General features: G+C 40.9%; 1 protein-coding gene across 5 annotated transcripts in view; it reads left to right on the forward strand.

The window, feature by feature from the left end:
- myripb (myosin VIIA and Rab interacting protein b) overlaps window positions 1-17,597 on the forward strand; it is a 121,594-nt gene that overhangs the window by 95,694 nt on the left and 8,303 nt on the right. For all 5 annotated transcript variants that reach the window (XM_069512060.1, XM_069512059.1, XM_069512061.1 and 2 more), the window contains 8 exons: window positions 1,000-1,136; window positions 11,060-11,140; window positions 12,474-12,571; window positions 12,779-12,859; window positions 13,439-13,600; window positions 15,615-15,771; window positions 16,076-16,602; window positions 17,372-17,521. In XM_069512060.1, coding sequence (XP_069368161.1) covers window positions 1,000-1,136; window positions 11,060-11,140; window positions 12,474-12,571; window positions 12,779-12,859; window positions 13,439-13,600; window positions 15,615-15,771; window positions 16,076-16,602; window positions 17,372-17,521 — 1,393 coding nt within the window. The remainder of the gene's footprint in view (window positions 1-999; window positions 1,137-11,059; window positions 11,141-12,473; window positions 12,572-12,778; window positions 12,860-13,438; window positions 13,601-15,614; window positions 15,772-16,075; window positions 16,603-17,371; window positions 17,522-17,597) is intronic.

Here is a 17,597-nt window from a genome sequence, read left to right on the forward strand (position 1 = left end):
AAATTCATTTATTCATTCATTCTAGTAACACAGCTGTATTACAGTATGTATACACATAGAAAACACTCATACTTGCAAATATGTTTTTCTCATAGTTGCACTCATGAATACAATATATGAATATAAAGATACGAGTGTGCCCATGAAACATTTCCCTGAAGGTTTGCCATCGGAGAAAAATAAGCTCAATTTTCTGCACTTATGTCAATTGTCATATTTGAATTTTTCAAATGTGAGGCAAGTTTATTTGTATTGCATCATTCAATCACTTTGATCATAATGCATTACATTTAAAGACAGTGTTTGTGAGTGATTTCCTTGAGAAATAAATCTGTCTCTCTGTTTGTTGTGTTGTTTCTGCTGTGGCATGGAAAAAGCCGAACTGACAGATTAAACATGAGGTTGGCAGAGTTTTATGCAATCTGATTCGACACTGGTGCAAACGGGAGCGCGTTTCTGAGGGCTTTTCATAACCCTCTCCGCGTTATGACTTTCCGCTTATATAATCATCTGCTCTGCGCTGAGGGCTGGCATTCTAGCACCAGTCGGCCCATGTACCAAGACATGAGGCAGAGTCTGGTAAATTATGTCTCACATTAGAAAACCCTGGATTCTGCTTGGTAACATACTAATGTCTTTAATACAACCTCCGCACAGAGGACGAGCCACTGCTGAATCTCCTTAATGAGCTAATTGTGTGCTTCATATCACAGAGCAGAGCTGAGCAGTCTGATAAGAAACTCAAACATCTACATTAAAAATATACTATAACACACCATCACAGTGCAAGAAAGACGTCTTCCTTAAATGGCTGAAAGTCTAGAAGGTTTTGTCTTCTACTTTCATAATTAAAAGACACTCATTTTAACGGAAGTCTTGGCTTGAATTTGAAGTTATAAAATCCTGGTGTAATTATAATAAAATCTGATTCCTGCCAGTTACTTTCCATCTGTTCTCTCCGACTTAATGTTGTCTCCCTACTTTGTGTTTTGTCTGCAGGGTTCTGAGAACACAGTCCCTGGAATGGTACTACAACAATGTGAAGAGTCGGTTCAAGAGGTTCGGCAGCGCCAAGGTTTTGAAGACTCTGTATAGAAAGCACATTATCGAGAGAGGAGCGCTCTCTGATCTCCCAGGTAACGTCATCCTCTTTATTAGTCAGGCGCACACAGCCTCCATGCAGACGCTTCTTTTCTTTCGCTGTTTATTTTCTTCTCTATAATCATCCTCCTCTGCATCGTCTCTGATTGCAAAGCAGCCTCCTGTCTCTCTGCAATGTTGTGTCATGTTTTGATTAAAGCAATTTCACTGTTTTAATATTACTCGTCCTCCGAGTTTGAAGTAAAATGGCCTCTCTTGAGGTTGCTGAGGTTTCCCTCCGGGGATGAGCTCCCTTGATTGCTTATTAGTTTGCTTTGTTAAATGATCGGTCACTTCGTTTCAAACCTTAATTACTTTCTCACAGGAAACAAAGATTTCTTTTCACAAATACACACACACAAGCGGTTCTCACACATGAACACAGCAGAGAATTGTTGTGGTCTGATGTGTTCACAACAGGGAAAGTGAGTGGTGGGTTGTGTCTGGTGAGAACATGCAGGAGGCAGGACATGACGTATCGATTCTGCTGCGTCAGCTCCTGCGTCAGGAGTGCTCACATTTTTGCATCTTTTCAAGTTGGCATCTTCGTCTACGTTCATGGCTCCACTTTTTCCATCCTGAGATATTTGTATTCTTCCAATTTCACCTCTGTAGGTTGTGAAAACACACCCACTCGCTGACTGTGAAATTTTCAGACATGTTCCTGCTATATTCTCACATGGGCTCACTGGACATTTTACTAGGGAGCTTAGCTTTGTTCTTGCATTCAGCCCTTCAGGAAAGTGTCACTGCATGTCTGAAACCAGCTGTATGCACACACATCTCAAGGGTGGCTGATTGTTATGTGGAACAAACACTTAATTTCATCACCGCAGCTCCTATAGTGATGTTTTTTCTGCTGTTGCACCTGCAAATGTGATATGAACTGTGTGTGTTTTCGTGCGAGTGTGTCAGCGGTGATGACGAGTTGCCCTGCCGTTTCATCCTACCAGTTAATCCCAATGGTGCACAGGCCACTTTTCGTCCTTAGTGAATTGTTCCTGTGCAGGACGGCAGCGGTTCAGCTTTCATCCAGCCTCCGCCTCCTAATAATATTGTTGTGACCCGGCAGCAACATGATCAGTCTGCCGCTGTGCTGCATACACAGGATTAAATGGATGACGAGAGCACAGAGTGGATAAATCAGGTCAGACTTGAGGTGGAACTGGATGAGATCGAGATGAGGGGAATAAATGACTGTAATGTATGTAATGATTGGATTGGCCTGTGATAAGGACAAATGTTAATGCCATCATAATTATAATAATCTCTTTTCCACTGTGCCAGCAGAGAAATGCTGCTACATTATGACTAACTTGAGATATATACAGTACATTCCTGTCTGTTACTACCACATTAATACACTTTCCTTTTTTAAACAGCATGTCGAGTCATCGTAAAAGTCAAAGTGACTCTATTGATGAGCTGACAAAAAATCTCGATTTTGCCTTATGGGGATCTAAAAATATGTTGATTGATAATTATAACAAGGTGTCAGTTCATATCGGATCTTTATCAACAGATAATCAATTGAGGATGTCAAACAATAAAGGGTTTGTGCAACAAGAGCCAAAAATCTTTTTATACTTGAGTTCATTTTATAGGTGTACTGTATAAATCAAGAAAAGAGCTCAACAGTTGAACAGAGAGTTTGATTTTGGGTCATCATTTTCAAACCATCTAACGTAGACTTCCCAAAAACTACGAGACTGTGAAACAATGTTATAAAACATGTTTTATTCACAGTGTCAAGGAGAAGTACGACTGCTTCTTCCAATATGATTTTTTGCTCCAAAAGTTTGTGGTTTTACGGCCACGGTTCATCTTGTAGCTCGTCGGCCTGGTTCCAGGCTTAAAACTCTTTATATAAGGATTTCATACATCAATACATCAATTGCGGAACCAGAGCCTTTCTAAAAGTGGACATTGACTGTTACACTCCTATGTTGTCAGTGTGGATAAGACTAAACTGAATGAATAAGTTAAGGTGATGGATGCATTTTCCATTAACAGACGGTTCAGGTGCTTCACACTTCATGTTCTTTACTTCTGTGAGAAAGTTTCCCCTGTAGGTAGAAAGTTCTCCCAAGACAAACATGATTGTTTTTGTGTTACGGCTGCAGCTTCTTCTGTTGTATGAGTGGACAAATGATTCTTCTTCTCAACCTCCACTTTTCTCTTTTCCTCTCCTCTTTCCTACCCCCTTATCATCTTCCACTCGACTTGTGGTACATAGTCCTTTCCTCTCCTCTTACATCATCTGCTCACCTGAACCCAGCAGATTAAACCAGTTCTTCCTCTCACATCCTCGCTCCCACTAACTGGCGAGCTGACATGCCGTATGATTGTGTATATACTGTGATTTGTGTGCACGTGTATGTTGCTTGTGTGCAACTGGATATTAAAGGTGCTGTCATAACTTATTGGTTCGTTCAGGAAAACCTCAGATTTATTGGCTGAAAAAGATTTTATTAGAGATATATATCATTGTTTTTTTCTTTTTGTACATTCTTAAGTGTGTTTATATGAAAATATGTATCTTTCCTCCACCCTTGTTATGTTTTACAAATCAGATTAAACTAAAAGGGATTGTAAAAAATGTCAAAAGCAAGTCAAGCTGTCAAAAATATAATTAGGTTTTAATTTATGGGGAAGAAAATACCCTTTTATTCCCTCTTCTGCAGCAAATTATGGGTTATGTCAAGTGTTTTGACAAGTATAGAGTATAACGGCAACAGATTACCATGATGTTCTGTATATCAAGCCTTCCGTGCTTTCAATAGAACATAATATATTTGAGACTTTGCTTCAGCAAGTAAATCAGCATGAGATTGGAGAAAATTCAATTAGATGGTGTTGTTGCTTGATGTTGCACCATCTCGCTTGGTTTACTTTGCTCCAAGAAAAAGAGCTTTTATTATGACGCCGAAAAACTCCCTGAGTTTTTATATGACTCTCGTCTTCATTTAATAGAAAAGCAGCCACCTGAACATAAAACATTCTCATCAACCAGTTCGAATTAATGTGAAATACAAGCTCGCTTTACACATGTGCTAGTAAAGAATGTGTAATTATGTTATATATATATATATATCACCAAGAGAACAACGCTTGTGAAATCAACTCTATATGAGTGTGAAATGCCAGCTGACATGACGGTGCCAGACGTGAGCGTTTTACATCTATCGAGTCCCCAGAGAGAGAGTGTGACCTTCAAACCAATAGGAAGAGTAGACAGAGCGAGCGATTAGTACGTGTCCATCATCCGCGTGACCTACAACAAATACCATACCATCTTCTCTCTCTCTCTCTCTCTCTCTGTGTGTGTGTGTGTGCACATTAGAAAGTGAGTGTTGCTCAGCGTGATAGATGTGGCCCCTGGAGAATCTCCACATTAAACATGGATGAAGAGTCGGTCACCATGTCCTGTAAAAGACGAACTGATAACATATCAGTGAGGACTGAGGATACTTAAAGGAAATCATTGTATTTTTTTTGGCTCCCCTTTTTAATCCGAATTACTGATATAAGATCTTCATCAGGGGAATCTGCAGATGCCAGGGGCCGATGCATGTGTGTTAAATAAGTAATTAATGCCTCAGACGGCAGTAGAGCATGAAATGAGTCCATTTAATGTGTGTTTAGTATGTGTTTGTGTTCACTCATGCATGAGTCTCTCTGAAACACTGTAGCATTAACCAGTCTTAGCCTGTGGTGCACAAGAGGCTACATGTCAACAAACATATGATATTAAATGTGACACTAAACAGTGGAGCCACTGTTTAGTGTCTTGGCTAAAGGAAAATGTTAGAGGGCAAAAGTTTGGTATTAAGTTATATAAGAAAGTGGAGTCACATGATGACTTTATTTGAAATGAAATCGTTTATAATCAGTTGATCAATGCTGAAAAACATGAAGCATCATGATTAACAGCTGAGACGAACCGACCGATGGTCGCTACTGCTGCTCCATCCCCCGATCACAATGTGCAGACTCTGGCCCCAAACGTGTAAGACGCGTCGTCCATCTTTACATACAGTCTATGAATCTTTGGATCTTGTTTGTAGTTTGTATTCAAACAAAACCAAAGTATAAAGACAACATGGACTTCCTTATGTGCTCCCTGATCTCATGGTGAAGACTCCAGAAGTCACCGCACTTGGCCAGTTAGTTGTCTGGAAAAAAGACGTCTGTAATGTGTTTTTTATACTTCGATGTAACGAATGGGTCAGATATTGAGGTTTGAGTGTTAGTTGCTCGATATTATTTGGCTGTAAGGTTTACCTCATTTTCCATGTTTCTTATCTCTTGCACCATTTTCCTGAGATTTGCTGTGACCACCCTCTTAAACTGTATCACAGGGGGTTTGTGTTTACGGCATGATAAATGGGTGTAAGGGCAGCGGCTAATGCTTGTAATTTCTTCTAACTGCTTTCCACATTCTTGGTTTTATGGTATAGCATCATCGAATTTACCATGAAATGCTATGTGATGAGTTTCTTCTGAAGCAAAAAAAGCAGGAATGATGGATTTTATTTTTTGACACTTTAATCACATTCATTCCAAATGGGGGATTAGTGTTGTCCCACTTTTTTCCTGCGCTTTGTGTTTGCTGTCACATCCCTCTAAATGTCTGTGGGAAGCTTCCTACCTTCAGTAACATGACAGCGACTCTGAGAAATGTTCAAACATATTATGACCTTCAAAAATTCTAGTCTATTCTCTGCCAAGAAGACTGAGAGGAGAAGCAGCGCAGCAGAGATGTGCAGCTTTATGTTGCTGCTGCCGCCTTTTCAGTGTGGTGACAAAGGAGGAGTTTACATCCTTGTGTGTGTGCGCACTTTTTGTCTGATATTAACCGACATTTTTTAACCATATGTGCTTCATGTGTGCTTGTGTTGTTATGCTCTGCAGCATCGTTTTGTATGTTTGATTGATTGTTTCTGTGTCTGGATTCAGAACGTTGGGAAATTGGATTCAAAAGTTTAAAAGTGCATTATATGTAAAATAAGGGCTCAGATGATTTTTTTATTAATAAGTTGATGGGATTCTCAGGATGATTGAAATATGAGCAAATCAGAAAGATGCAATAAACATGCTCTGTTTCGGAAATCTTATTTCTATTGCTGCACAAACCTGTCAAGTATTGTCACTATGTAGGACAGGCATTTGAAAGCGTTACCGTTTCATGTGGACAAAGATCAGGTACAAGTTGTCATGGAATCTAGGACCATTATTATTTCATGGCAGTGGTTATACCTAGAAAAAGAAGAGGAAGTAAGAGTTACACTCGTCAGTCAGAGTGAGCATATGCTGATGTGATCCATATTCGTCTGATATCTCGTAACTTTAACAAAACTGCCTTAACCTTCGACATCAAACTGCAGTACACAAGGTTAAATGTGGGTAATCCAGTGAGTTCTGTGTTTCCTCTACAACAAAACATCATGTCAGAAACATTTTGTCGCAAGAAAACATAAAAATCTCCTGATGCCTTTGACCTTACAAGGGATTTGTACTAATTTAAGGCTTTTTTACGGAACATTGATGGATAAACCTCCTGTATCATGGCTCCAGTAGTTGAGGCACTCATGGGCCGATTGTCACATTCAGAATCATTAGTGTTGTGTATCTTATCGGAGCTGAGAGCTTGCTGACTCAGAGCACTGAGCTCTGTCTGGAGGGATTGGAGGGCACAATGTTAAACAGAGGCTCAGAGCTACTGCTGTCGAGAAGCAAACGAAGCGACCACAGGGCTCGGACCACATCGGCGTCAACAAAACGGCTGACTCCGTTTGTGTGATACTGACACTGATGTACATGTGTGCACATGTTCAGAGATGTGTGTGTAGAATTAAATCCTACGGTTGTTTCTTCTGGTTGAAACTAAAAATAATGTTTCCTCAAGCATTCTTTATTTTATATGTAATGGTGCGTACAAGTTGGAATTATGTCTTTGGGCTTACATCTCATTCTTTTAATTATCATTTAAAAGGATGGCTGTTTTGTCTTAAAACATCCTACTTTTGTTTCTTATATTGAATTTTTTACGACACTTTTGCGTGTGCAACTATTATCGCCCAAATAAAAGAGACAAAATGAATCGGGTGCAAGTTTGTTTACTTTTCTCCGTCTCCCATGATGTAAACAGACATCCTGTCGGTGCAGCCGTTGTTCTGAGGATGCTGCTTATGAGACTGTGTGTGCTGCCAGATGCTTCACTGTAATTGAAAGGAAACCGTCTGGACTGTTCTTCTTCCTCCTGCTGCTGCTGGCACTTTAGAAATGTTTGTACTAAGTGAAGCTTTACTGGTTCGTTTATTTACCCACTTTTTTCTCCAACTTAAGAGTGCTTTTTATTTTATTCACATTAATCCCTGCATTGAAAGTGCATTTTCCAAAGTTTTTTTTTTAAAGAATAATTTTCCGATTTCTTTTGTGCAAATGGAGTTTGAGTGGAGGTAGATGTCAGAGCTTTAAGAGGACAGTACATTATTCTCAACTCGGGCTGCATCCTTCGAAAGCTGCATATGCAGAATGATTGCATTACAGTGGCGTGACTAGATGGTCATTTTCAAGGCTCCTTTAAATGTGTCCTTCCATCCCTGAGAAACAAAGGCCCCAACTGGTGGATCCTTCCTGGCCCAAGCTATCCCAGGATTTGTTGCACTTCTGTGACAAATTGTTTTTCAAAGATGTAATAGTGCCCGGCAAGTGATGAGACATCCGATGGTTTGAATGATCAGGCTTCACATACTGTCTGTCAGGAGGAGAGGGTCACTGAGTTCTCTACCAGGCTGGAGACAGAGGACTAGAGGAGAAAGAGAACGAGTGTCTGTAGCACTGAGCTTTAGAAGGAGCAAACCTTGAGGTGAGCGAGCAGTAGCAACAGCAAAGAGACACAAAAACAGTGTCAAGCCGAAAGGATGAGAGAGGATGTTCTCCTGGGCCAGTGGTTGCATGGTGAGCAGGATCCCCTCCATCAGGAACTGACTCAGCCAAGCTCAAAGCCGAGGGTGAGGTCAGTCAGGCTGTCAGTGGTAGTGTTGTAATCATATATATATATATTTGGAAAGGAAATTATTCTAACTATAGCAAACGGATGATTTTCTAAGATTTCAATATACCGCTCATGATAGTGAATGTGTGAAAACAAAAGTGGTCATTTCACTGTCCCATCACCACTATAACACATTTGCAAGGATTCAGTAAAAATTTGATTAAAATAAAAGTTGTTTGATAAAGTGCTGGCTTAGAAAACTGTTCATTCACTTAACCTTCAGCCACGGTCAGATACCACAGAGGACCTCGTAGACGCTAGCCAGCACTGATGTCTGTTGGTTACCATGGTGATAATGAGCAATATCTTCCTCCACCCCCGTGGTGTGGTAGAATGGCACGTGATGAAGAGCAAAGGTGAGATGATGGTCATGGCAAAGAAAAAGGGATGAGTGTACTAGAATGAGACACATTCCATCATGTCTGTAATGACAGGCAGCCGTGTCATTCTGTCGTGGGATGAATTATCCTGATATGTCATCGTCAGACGTTTCTTTGTCTGCATATTTGTATATCAGCTTCCCTGTGTGGGTTTAGGTGTGTGTGGGTGCGCTGCCGTACCTGCCCACCCGTCTGTCCTGTGTCTGTGAGGCAGCTCAGTTTCTTTGACAACAGTCCTTCTGTGTCGACATTGTCCCGAGCTGCAGCAGGTAATTTCTCCATCTATTGTCCCCTTCCACACTGCCATCGATGATAATTCAGCTCTAACCAAGCGAGAGCGGTACAGCTCCATCGAACACCGCTTCAGTCAAGAATGAGACAACTCTGGGAGTGAAGGACGGCTGGAGCGTGTAATGGTCTGGGGACATGTTAGACCGTAAAGTGTGACTGGGAGAAGTTGGATGGACATATAGAGATTTAAATCCAATGCATTATAAGTGGAGGAACTCCTCACACACCTTCAGGCTGCGTGTGTATGAGGTGCTGCTGCTGTTGAGGCAGTTTTCTGTGGTTAGATGTGCAGAAAAACATCAAACACTGACTTTTTTCTGGTTGAATTACAACTTGTCACTTCACGTCAAAGTGAAGCGATGTCAGAGTTTGTGATTGCTGGCTCACGGGCTCTGCACTAAAACGTCACACAGCTTTGACAAACAGCAGCTCATCTCGCAATAAAGCTGAAATAGTAGAAGATATGTGACAGCTGGCTGTCTTCCTGCGACTGTCATGGGAATAAAAGAAATTTGATTTGTTTGCTCTGTCTCATATTTTCAAGGGTTGGACTCATTGAACGCTTTCTGAAATAACTTCAGTGCATCGCTGTTATTTGCAAAATATGTGTATTTACACTTGACGGAGAGTCTGTGGGTGTAATGGCAGGCAGTGTTAGACTTTGCTGTGGCAGAGATCAGTGAGAGGCTCTTTGAAGCCAGACTCGCACCAATCCACCGGGAAGGTTCTGACCGTCTCTGTGCATTCAGCCAGGGACACGCAGCCCGTCCAGCAGAAATAGGACACTGGAGAGCAGATTAATGTCGGCGGCGAGGAGACGCGCCAAGGATGGAAGTCACGGATGTTTGGTCATGCTTGTGTCAGCGGCAGGAGCCAGAGCACTGGAACAAGGCCGAGGTGTGGGCTGGGTTTTGTTTAGACTCTGGTTAGTGAATGGAAATGGGCTGAAGTGATGACGAGAGGTGGAACCTAAGACAAGGTGCTCTTGTGTTTTGTCAGGATAGATGTGTATGTGGAGCCTGGTCAGTCAGAGGTCTCACTTCCCTTTTACAGCAGCATTATATTCTACCTTAGTGGTCAGTTAAATCCCTCTCCTGTGCTGCCTGACACTTTGTCTTCTTAATCACAACAGAGCACGTTCTTTTTAAAGCTGGACTGATGAGAAGGCTACAATAAATAGGGGAACCACAGGGGATATACTGTTTCTAACAAGAGTAAATGGGCCACACAGGGAATATGTGGTTAAGGGTTGTAACCTCCATCTTCTTCTTTGACCCCACCCCTGTTCAAACAACCCTGTCTTGGAATCATTACCAGAAAAATTTCCATTTTGGTCAGTGGTGAAGGAAGAACTTAAACTATTTACATAAAAGTACAAATAAATAGACAAAAATGTCCCCAAATATATGTGGTGCATTGGTTCCAAATTTTTTGAACATCAAGTACCCATCAACTAATTAGACCACAGACCCCCATTTGACAATTGTTTTGCTTTCAGATGTTTTATTACAAAAGTATTTGGAATTCAGGATCAAAATAGTCATACATTCTGTCAGTGTGATGACAATATAAGATATATACACAGACCTCACTTTTAGAACCCCTGATGTAGTGGAATAAAAGTATCCAGAAATAAATCTACTAAAGAACAGAGGAAAAATACACTTAAGTAAATGTACTTTGTTTATATCCCACCACTGATTTTAGTCACATGAGTGTCCCTTTGCTCTTACTTGAGATTAAGGGGTTTCTTTGAAAAGGATTCTCGCATAAATATTACACTAACTCACCAGATACCTGGCCTGAGTGATCTCAAAAGAAAACACGGTGATGCTTTCATCCACTGAGAATATTCCTGTTCCAAATGTCGGAGAGTGATTTGTTTTGAAAGGCAAAAGGGGAATTATCAGATATGTTGTCATTTCAAGTGTCACTTACTTTTGTTTTCCTTTCATACACAATTGGGAGCGACACCAAGTAGAAGAAACCAAACAATTGCAATTCACAAGACGACAAAACAGAGTCAGGAGCACAAAGTGGGGTTTAGTGTCATTGTGTGCACTGTAACCTACTTTTAATGTGGCAACAGTGCAAAGAAGAGTGTGTAGCTACATTATTGAATAGTATGATACGGGCAGGATGTTTGTGTGTGTGTTATCTGACGGGTTCATTTGTCTTTGTCTTGCAGAAAGCAGTGTTCACGACGGAAGCAACGACAACGATGGCAGCATCTGCGGCAGTGACTCCGCCTTCTACAAACAGAGTGAAGGTGAGAGAAGTGGTGATGAACGAGCCGCGTTTTAAGGCAGCGCTGGGTTTGCCATATTGATTTATTCATCAATTGTCCCTTTTTCCATTTTGCTAAAAGGTTGAGCTTTTATTTTTATTGCCCAATAATAGTTGCCTCAACAAATAGACACCGCACTCTAAATGGTGTGAGCGTGACAGGGAATCTCATCAGTGTTACACAACAATAAAATTAATTGCAAACACACTGAGGAGAAAGCTGTCTTCTCAACATTAAACTGCACACACACAATCACAGGAACACAATACACACACAGCCTCCTACACACCATGAACACTTTTGGACACACATGCCTGTTACACACAAACACGTAATCAAATTGAATTGCTCCTATCTGATGATAAAGCTAATTTTACTTATTTTTCAGATATTATGAGTTGTTTATGCAATGATCAAGATGTGTCATTTAGATAATGGCGGCTCTTTAGAGGCCCACAAACAAACTGTTTACATCATGTTGTTGTGTTTAAATGGATTAAACCAATAGAAACCTTTTTTCTGTCAGCGAATGGTTTAATGACAAACGACAAAAATCACCATTTTGATTTGAGTGTGGGTCGAATTCATTCCTTTAATGGACATTTGCACAGATGCATGGAAAACATTTAATTTAAGCAGGAGAAGGTTTGTATTATGCCAAAGTTGGGGTGTGTGTGTGCAACGCTCCAGTCATTATGTTGCTGTGTATCACAGAATATTGACACATAGATTTCTTCAAGCAGGGACTCTTATCAAACATGTGAAATTTGGGCCAGATTGGAGAATGTATATATAAGTTATAACAACTTCTCTTTATGGCAAAATAAGAAATTCACCATTCTGCCATCGATATGTTGTTTCATGAAAGCTCACAATTTTCACAATGAAGCCTCATCAAGGTCTCGCCACTCTGGTCCCTAAAAATGTTTGACAGCAAACTAAATTCTAATCACTCACACTTTATCTTGGTGGAAAATGAATATGTTTACCAAATGTCATGGGAATCCATACATGGGAATCAATGAGCTATTTCATTCAAAACTATAAATGTAAAATTTGTGATGACAGAAGGGCAAAAGTCCCGGATCCCGAGGGGTTTGTTAAGTCATTCGGATTCATCCTCAGGGAACAATGAATGTCTGGATGAAGTGTCATGGTAATTCATCCAGTAGAGACATTACCACAGAGCTTTGCTCCGAGCACCAATAAACTGTGCTAACTGGATATATATTTTATGGCTTGGTAAAAAGTAGAGGTTGGCACGTGTGTGCACGTCTGACAGACATTTGAAGATGCTGTTTGTGTGTGATAACAGGACACAGTATGGCAGAGACGCTCACAGTCGCCCTGCGTGTTGCTGAGGAGGCTATAGAAGAGGCTATCGCTAAGGCAGAGGAGTTCAGTGACAGCTTGGTGAGAATCCCTCTGTTCTTCTTCCTCTCTGATTTCCATTCTTCTCTTTTCTTTTCCCACATTCTCTATTGTCTCTTCATTCTCTTCTCCTCGTGTCAGTCACAGTGGGATGCAGTCATGGTTTTAGGCAAAGACATTGGCACAGACCCTTTCCTGGTAATCACTCGCTTTGAACTGAATATACTGTATTTTCGTGTGTGTGTGTAGGAGAAGCAGAATGAGGCTCGGTATCTGCGGGACCACAAAGAGGAGCTCATAGAGGAACTTGCTACAACCATTGTGCAAAAAGTATGTTGAGTAAGAGTGAGTTTTATTTTTACATGCTTACTTACTTTCCTCCTTTTTATATGAAAGAATTATTGTCGTTAACCTTATTCTAATGTGAATGCACCCTGGAATGTAGCTCACTTCTCTATCTTCCCTTTGTCAGGAGACCGTTGTTTAACTTCTGCATTGCATTGATGTAATGTGTTTTGCACTTCAGGGCCACATATCCTCTAATTTGCACAAACATAGTATGTGCAGACAAACATTCCCGTTGTTTAATTGCTTTTCAGTTTCATTTAACATGTTGGCCATCAGGTCTTTGAAAGTGGAATAAAATAATTATTCTTATCTCTACTTGAAGTGTTTAGGTGCTCGTCACATGAAAATGGAAAAGAAAACTGGAGAAATGCTTTTACAGTTTCATGATTACAAATTATTCATGGTTAAGTGTAAAATGCTGTTGCAGATTAACATTTAAATTTTTAATTTATTTACATTTTGTTGTGTATAAACAAAGCTTGCTTTATCTGTTCATACCTCAAGGCACATTTCGTCTTATTTCACCTTCTTCTTCTTTTCATGTCGTTCTTTCCCTCTCAGATCATCCAGAGGAGGAAGCATTCAGAGATGCAGACAGAGTACGACTTTGTCTGGTCTCAGTCTCAGTCTCTGATCCAGCCCAGTAACCTTCCCTCTCCATCTGAACCTCACACTTCCTCACAAGGACCACAGGACCCTCTCAAAACCTCCAACTCTCTCTGGGTCAGTGTGCACATCCATTTTAACCCTAAAAAAATATGACACAACAAATGGATACTAACTATATAAAGTTAGTTCAAAATAAAACTGCTGATCCTTGACTAGAAGGATTTGGTCATTGATAATGCAGTTTGTGGTTTGTGTGTCTGTCTGTGTTTTTATGTTCTTCTGGGTGGACCGGACATTATTTCCGTGTGTTTTCCAGGTTTGAACACTGGAATGGTGTGTTTGGCAGGAAATAACATGAACTTTTCATAATCACCGCCCTCATACGCATTTGTGGTGTCATACTTAATGTTGCGTTTCGGCTTCTTTATTTGCCTGGTGTCCTCCGTGATCATGAGTCTGTTCCACTTGTAATTAATCATTGTGCAAAGCTGTAATACCTCCTGGATTGGAATATTTGATGTTGTGGACTCAGATACAACTTTGGAGAAATCATTTGTTTGGATTTGTTTGATATTTGGGTTAAATTTGTCTTCATAAGGAGGAAAAACACTATGAGGCAGTAAAAAAGATCCAAAGGTGTAAGGCTATAATAACTTGTTAATAAACATTTTAAAGGTCTTATATATGATATTCTTTGCCACTAGGTGTCACATTTGCATCAGCATCTTGGACCTAAACAAATGCTTTGTAAGCCACACCCCTCCTTTCACAACGTCACTCAATGTTTACACAGAAAATCAGTGTTGGCCAATATATGCACTATATTAATGTTTAAAATCTATTTCTGTATCCAGTGTATAATCTTTAAGCAAATAAAAGAATCTATCAGTTTATCAATACCTGACGAATCAGAGGAAAAGCCAAATGCTGTTTAAATTGCGTTGTTTCACTAAAGTTATTAGATAATCATACACAATACAGCAACAACACACTACACAGCCTCATAAAACTGCATACACAATGCCTGTTCACACAGGAAAGCAAACACACAAATCAGCATTTTACATACACACACACACACACCTATCGTGGTTCACACCGCTTGTCAGCAGGGACTGCTGGAGATTTGTCATAGTCCCGTATGAGAGAAGCATCAAAGCGGCGCTCCCCGGGCCTCCCCATTCAGTTTCCCACCGCTTCACTCAGCGCAGATCAAAGTCCCATGAAATATGTTGGGATTCTACTCAACTGTCCCATGAGACCGGCTCTGTTTATCAGCTCTATGCAAACACTCTCGATGAGACTCATTGATGCAAATACTCATATCCGTGCCGCATAAACAAATTGTTACCCACTGTAAGAATTCCGATTTCTTCTGTGCCCCACTAGACACTTAAGTCTATACCAGAACATACATTGGTACTCCGATGTACATACTTTTCAAATCAAAGTTTCCTTCACATACACTGTAGCTTCAAAATAGATTCCAGTGTGAGTTAATGCACATGTGCAACTTTTGAATCCACCCGTACGAACCCTTTTACTCTCAGTGGAGAAGCCTCTAAATCAGTTTCAGGATGGTGTTCAGTTTTTTAGAATAGTGAATATATACACAAACACCAACTGTACAAAGTTGATCCAACAAGAAAACTTCATCCAAAACCTTGAATATTCCCTCATCTATTATAGGATGTCTCAAAAAGACATTTATGGGTGAAGAAGAGAGATGAAGACATTTTTAGAGCTTCGCCTGTCTGTCCACTTATTTAGTTGTTTTCTAGCTCCATCTGCTGTTGAGAGTCTCGACTCACAGCTCTACTGTCTGCTGCCGTGTCTGGATACTGTGTCATTGCAGTATTAATCTGTGTGGAGCATTTGACTGAAAGGCCTGTGGATTTAAGTGACATGGTCCAAAATTACAAAGAAAGCAATGTTGTGTCTCCTCTTCATGTCTTTGAAAAAAAAAATGTAGCAGTTGGATTAAATCAGTGTGTTGCTATCTCCGTGTGTGTGTGTGTGTGTGTGTGTGTGTGTGTGTGTGTGTGTGTGTGTGTGTGTGTGTGTGTGTGTGTGTGTGTGTGTGTGTGTGTGTGTGTGTGTGTGTGTGTGTGTGTGTGTGTGGTTGTAGAGGTCGCAGTCAGCGTTTTCCCTCACCAGTGACGACTCCCCAGAGAAGGAGGGCGCCGGAGCAGGTGGTGACTTGCATGAGTACGCGTCTCTGAAGCGGGAGGCAAAGGCCACGTCCCTACCCACCTGGAAGAGCGTTGATCGCCTGGACAACTCCAGTAAATATCTAGTCTTCATGCTGCCGATGTTGTTTCAGTAACTAATTCCTAATTCCATCCAAGCATTTGGCATTTATGTATTGCTTAATTTTTTCTCCTTTATCTATTCTCTATGGCCTTTTTACCATGATTTCCAACAGCAACTTTTTGATTACTGGTGGTTGTAGATTTTAATTTTTAATTTTACATTCAGACTGATTCTCTAATGCCAAACATTGCATCCCCTAAAGCTCTTATAAGAAACTCAGGTGAAAATACTGTATGTCACATTTTCTAAGTGTTTCTGTTGGTTATGTTCATCCAGGTGCATCTTCAGTGCTCCAGAGCCCAGACGGTAACTGGATCGCCCTGCACAGTTCTCAGCTGTCTCGGCCCAGCCTGCTAACCAAGAGGAAGAGCCTGGTGTTCAGCGTGTTGGAAAAGGAGTCCGGCGTCGTCTCTGCATACGATGAGATGGGATCCGACTCCGAGGAGGACAACGAAGGCGGCTGGGGCGCGGCGTTGAGACAGTTCAGGCGTAAGCTATCCGACGAAACTTACTACACGGACTCGCAGCACGACCCGGAGTGGACGTACACCCAGCACCTTCCCATCACGTCACCGTCCTCCGGCCAGTACACCAACACAGAGACTCTCAACTCGGACTCAGAGGCTTCGTCTGTGCTGTCAGCGTGTCCTCGTAAACCACCTCATAACTTGTTGAGGAAGAAGGGACCGGCGGATACACACCTGCACCCTCATCACCAGCCCCTGTACCACCCCCACCTGCACCAGAACTTCTCTCCATATCCTCTGCACTCAGAGGCACTGGATGTGAACTTTAACCCCAAGGTGATTTGGGATAATTCTTTACTACAAGTACTGATATAGATGTTTTCAAAAGCAAATTTCATCACTTTTATTCAAACAAATACAAAAATAGTATACAAATATACATCCACACATCATAAAGAAAAAGAAAATAATCTGTCAGGACAAAAAGAGAGAGGACCTCATCCCACGGATCCGGTCATGATCCCACCAGAGCATCGCTGCAAAAAGCTTCTGAGGTTTATTGATATTTAGTAGTAACCCTCTATAGCTGATGGCCGCTAGCAGTCGATAATCTAAACTCATAATGAACAGGTACATCAAAACCCAACCACATGATGTGGAGATGGGAGGCTTCCATTGCTGGCAACCACATTTTTCGTTGCTTAAGCCTACAGCTAATAATCCACATTTTTGTTTATTACATTCAGGCCTAAATGTATTTAGTCATTGAGAATGAACGTAATGTTCACCTTACAGTACCAATACAGCAATGTTGTACCCAAACTTAATACTGATGCATCACTAGGTAGTTTTGTTAAATTGGGCCATAAGCTCAATGATTAATGTGGAAGGAATACATTTTAAAAAATGATACGTTCTGGTTTCTATTTATTATATTGCACTATTCATCTACAATATTATACTTTATTTCCCTTTAAAATGTAGCAGAGTAGAAGATAAAGTAATATAATATTAAATGGAAATGCCCCAGGTAAAGTAGAAGGATCTCATAATTGTGCAGCACTTGAGAAAATATGCTTAGCTACTTTTGCACCACTGTTCCCAGGTGATGGGAGACAGCAGCGAGGCCGAGGAGCGGGGGATCGACCCGGTCAGAAGGTCACGGCGACGACGGAAAAGCAAGAGGGAGTCGTCAACAGAGCAGAGCAAACCTGGAGGCCAGAGCCACACACAGTCCATCTATCCCTTAGTACAGGTGAATGAAATGTATAGTTTGTTATTAGTAGTATTTCATTTCATTTCTCCAGCAACTTTTTTCTAAACAGTAATTT

Source organism: Paralichthys olivaceus, chromosome 17 (assembly GCF_024713975.1).
Source record: "Paralichthys olivaceus isolate ysfri-2021 chromosome 17, ASM2471397v2, whole genome shotgun sequence".
NCBI lineage: Eukaryota > Metazoa > Chordata > Actinopteri > Pleuronectiformes > Paralichthyidae > Paralichthys > Paralichthys olivaceus.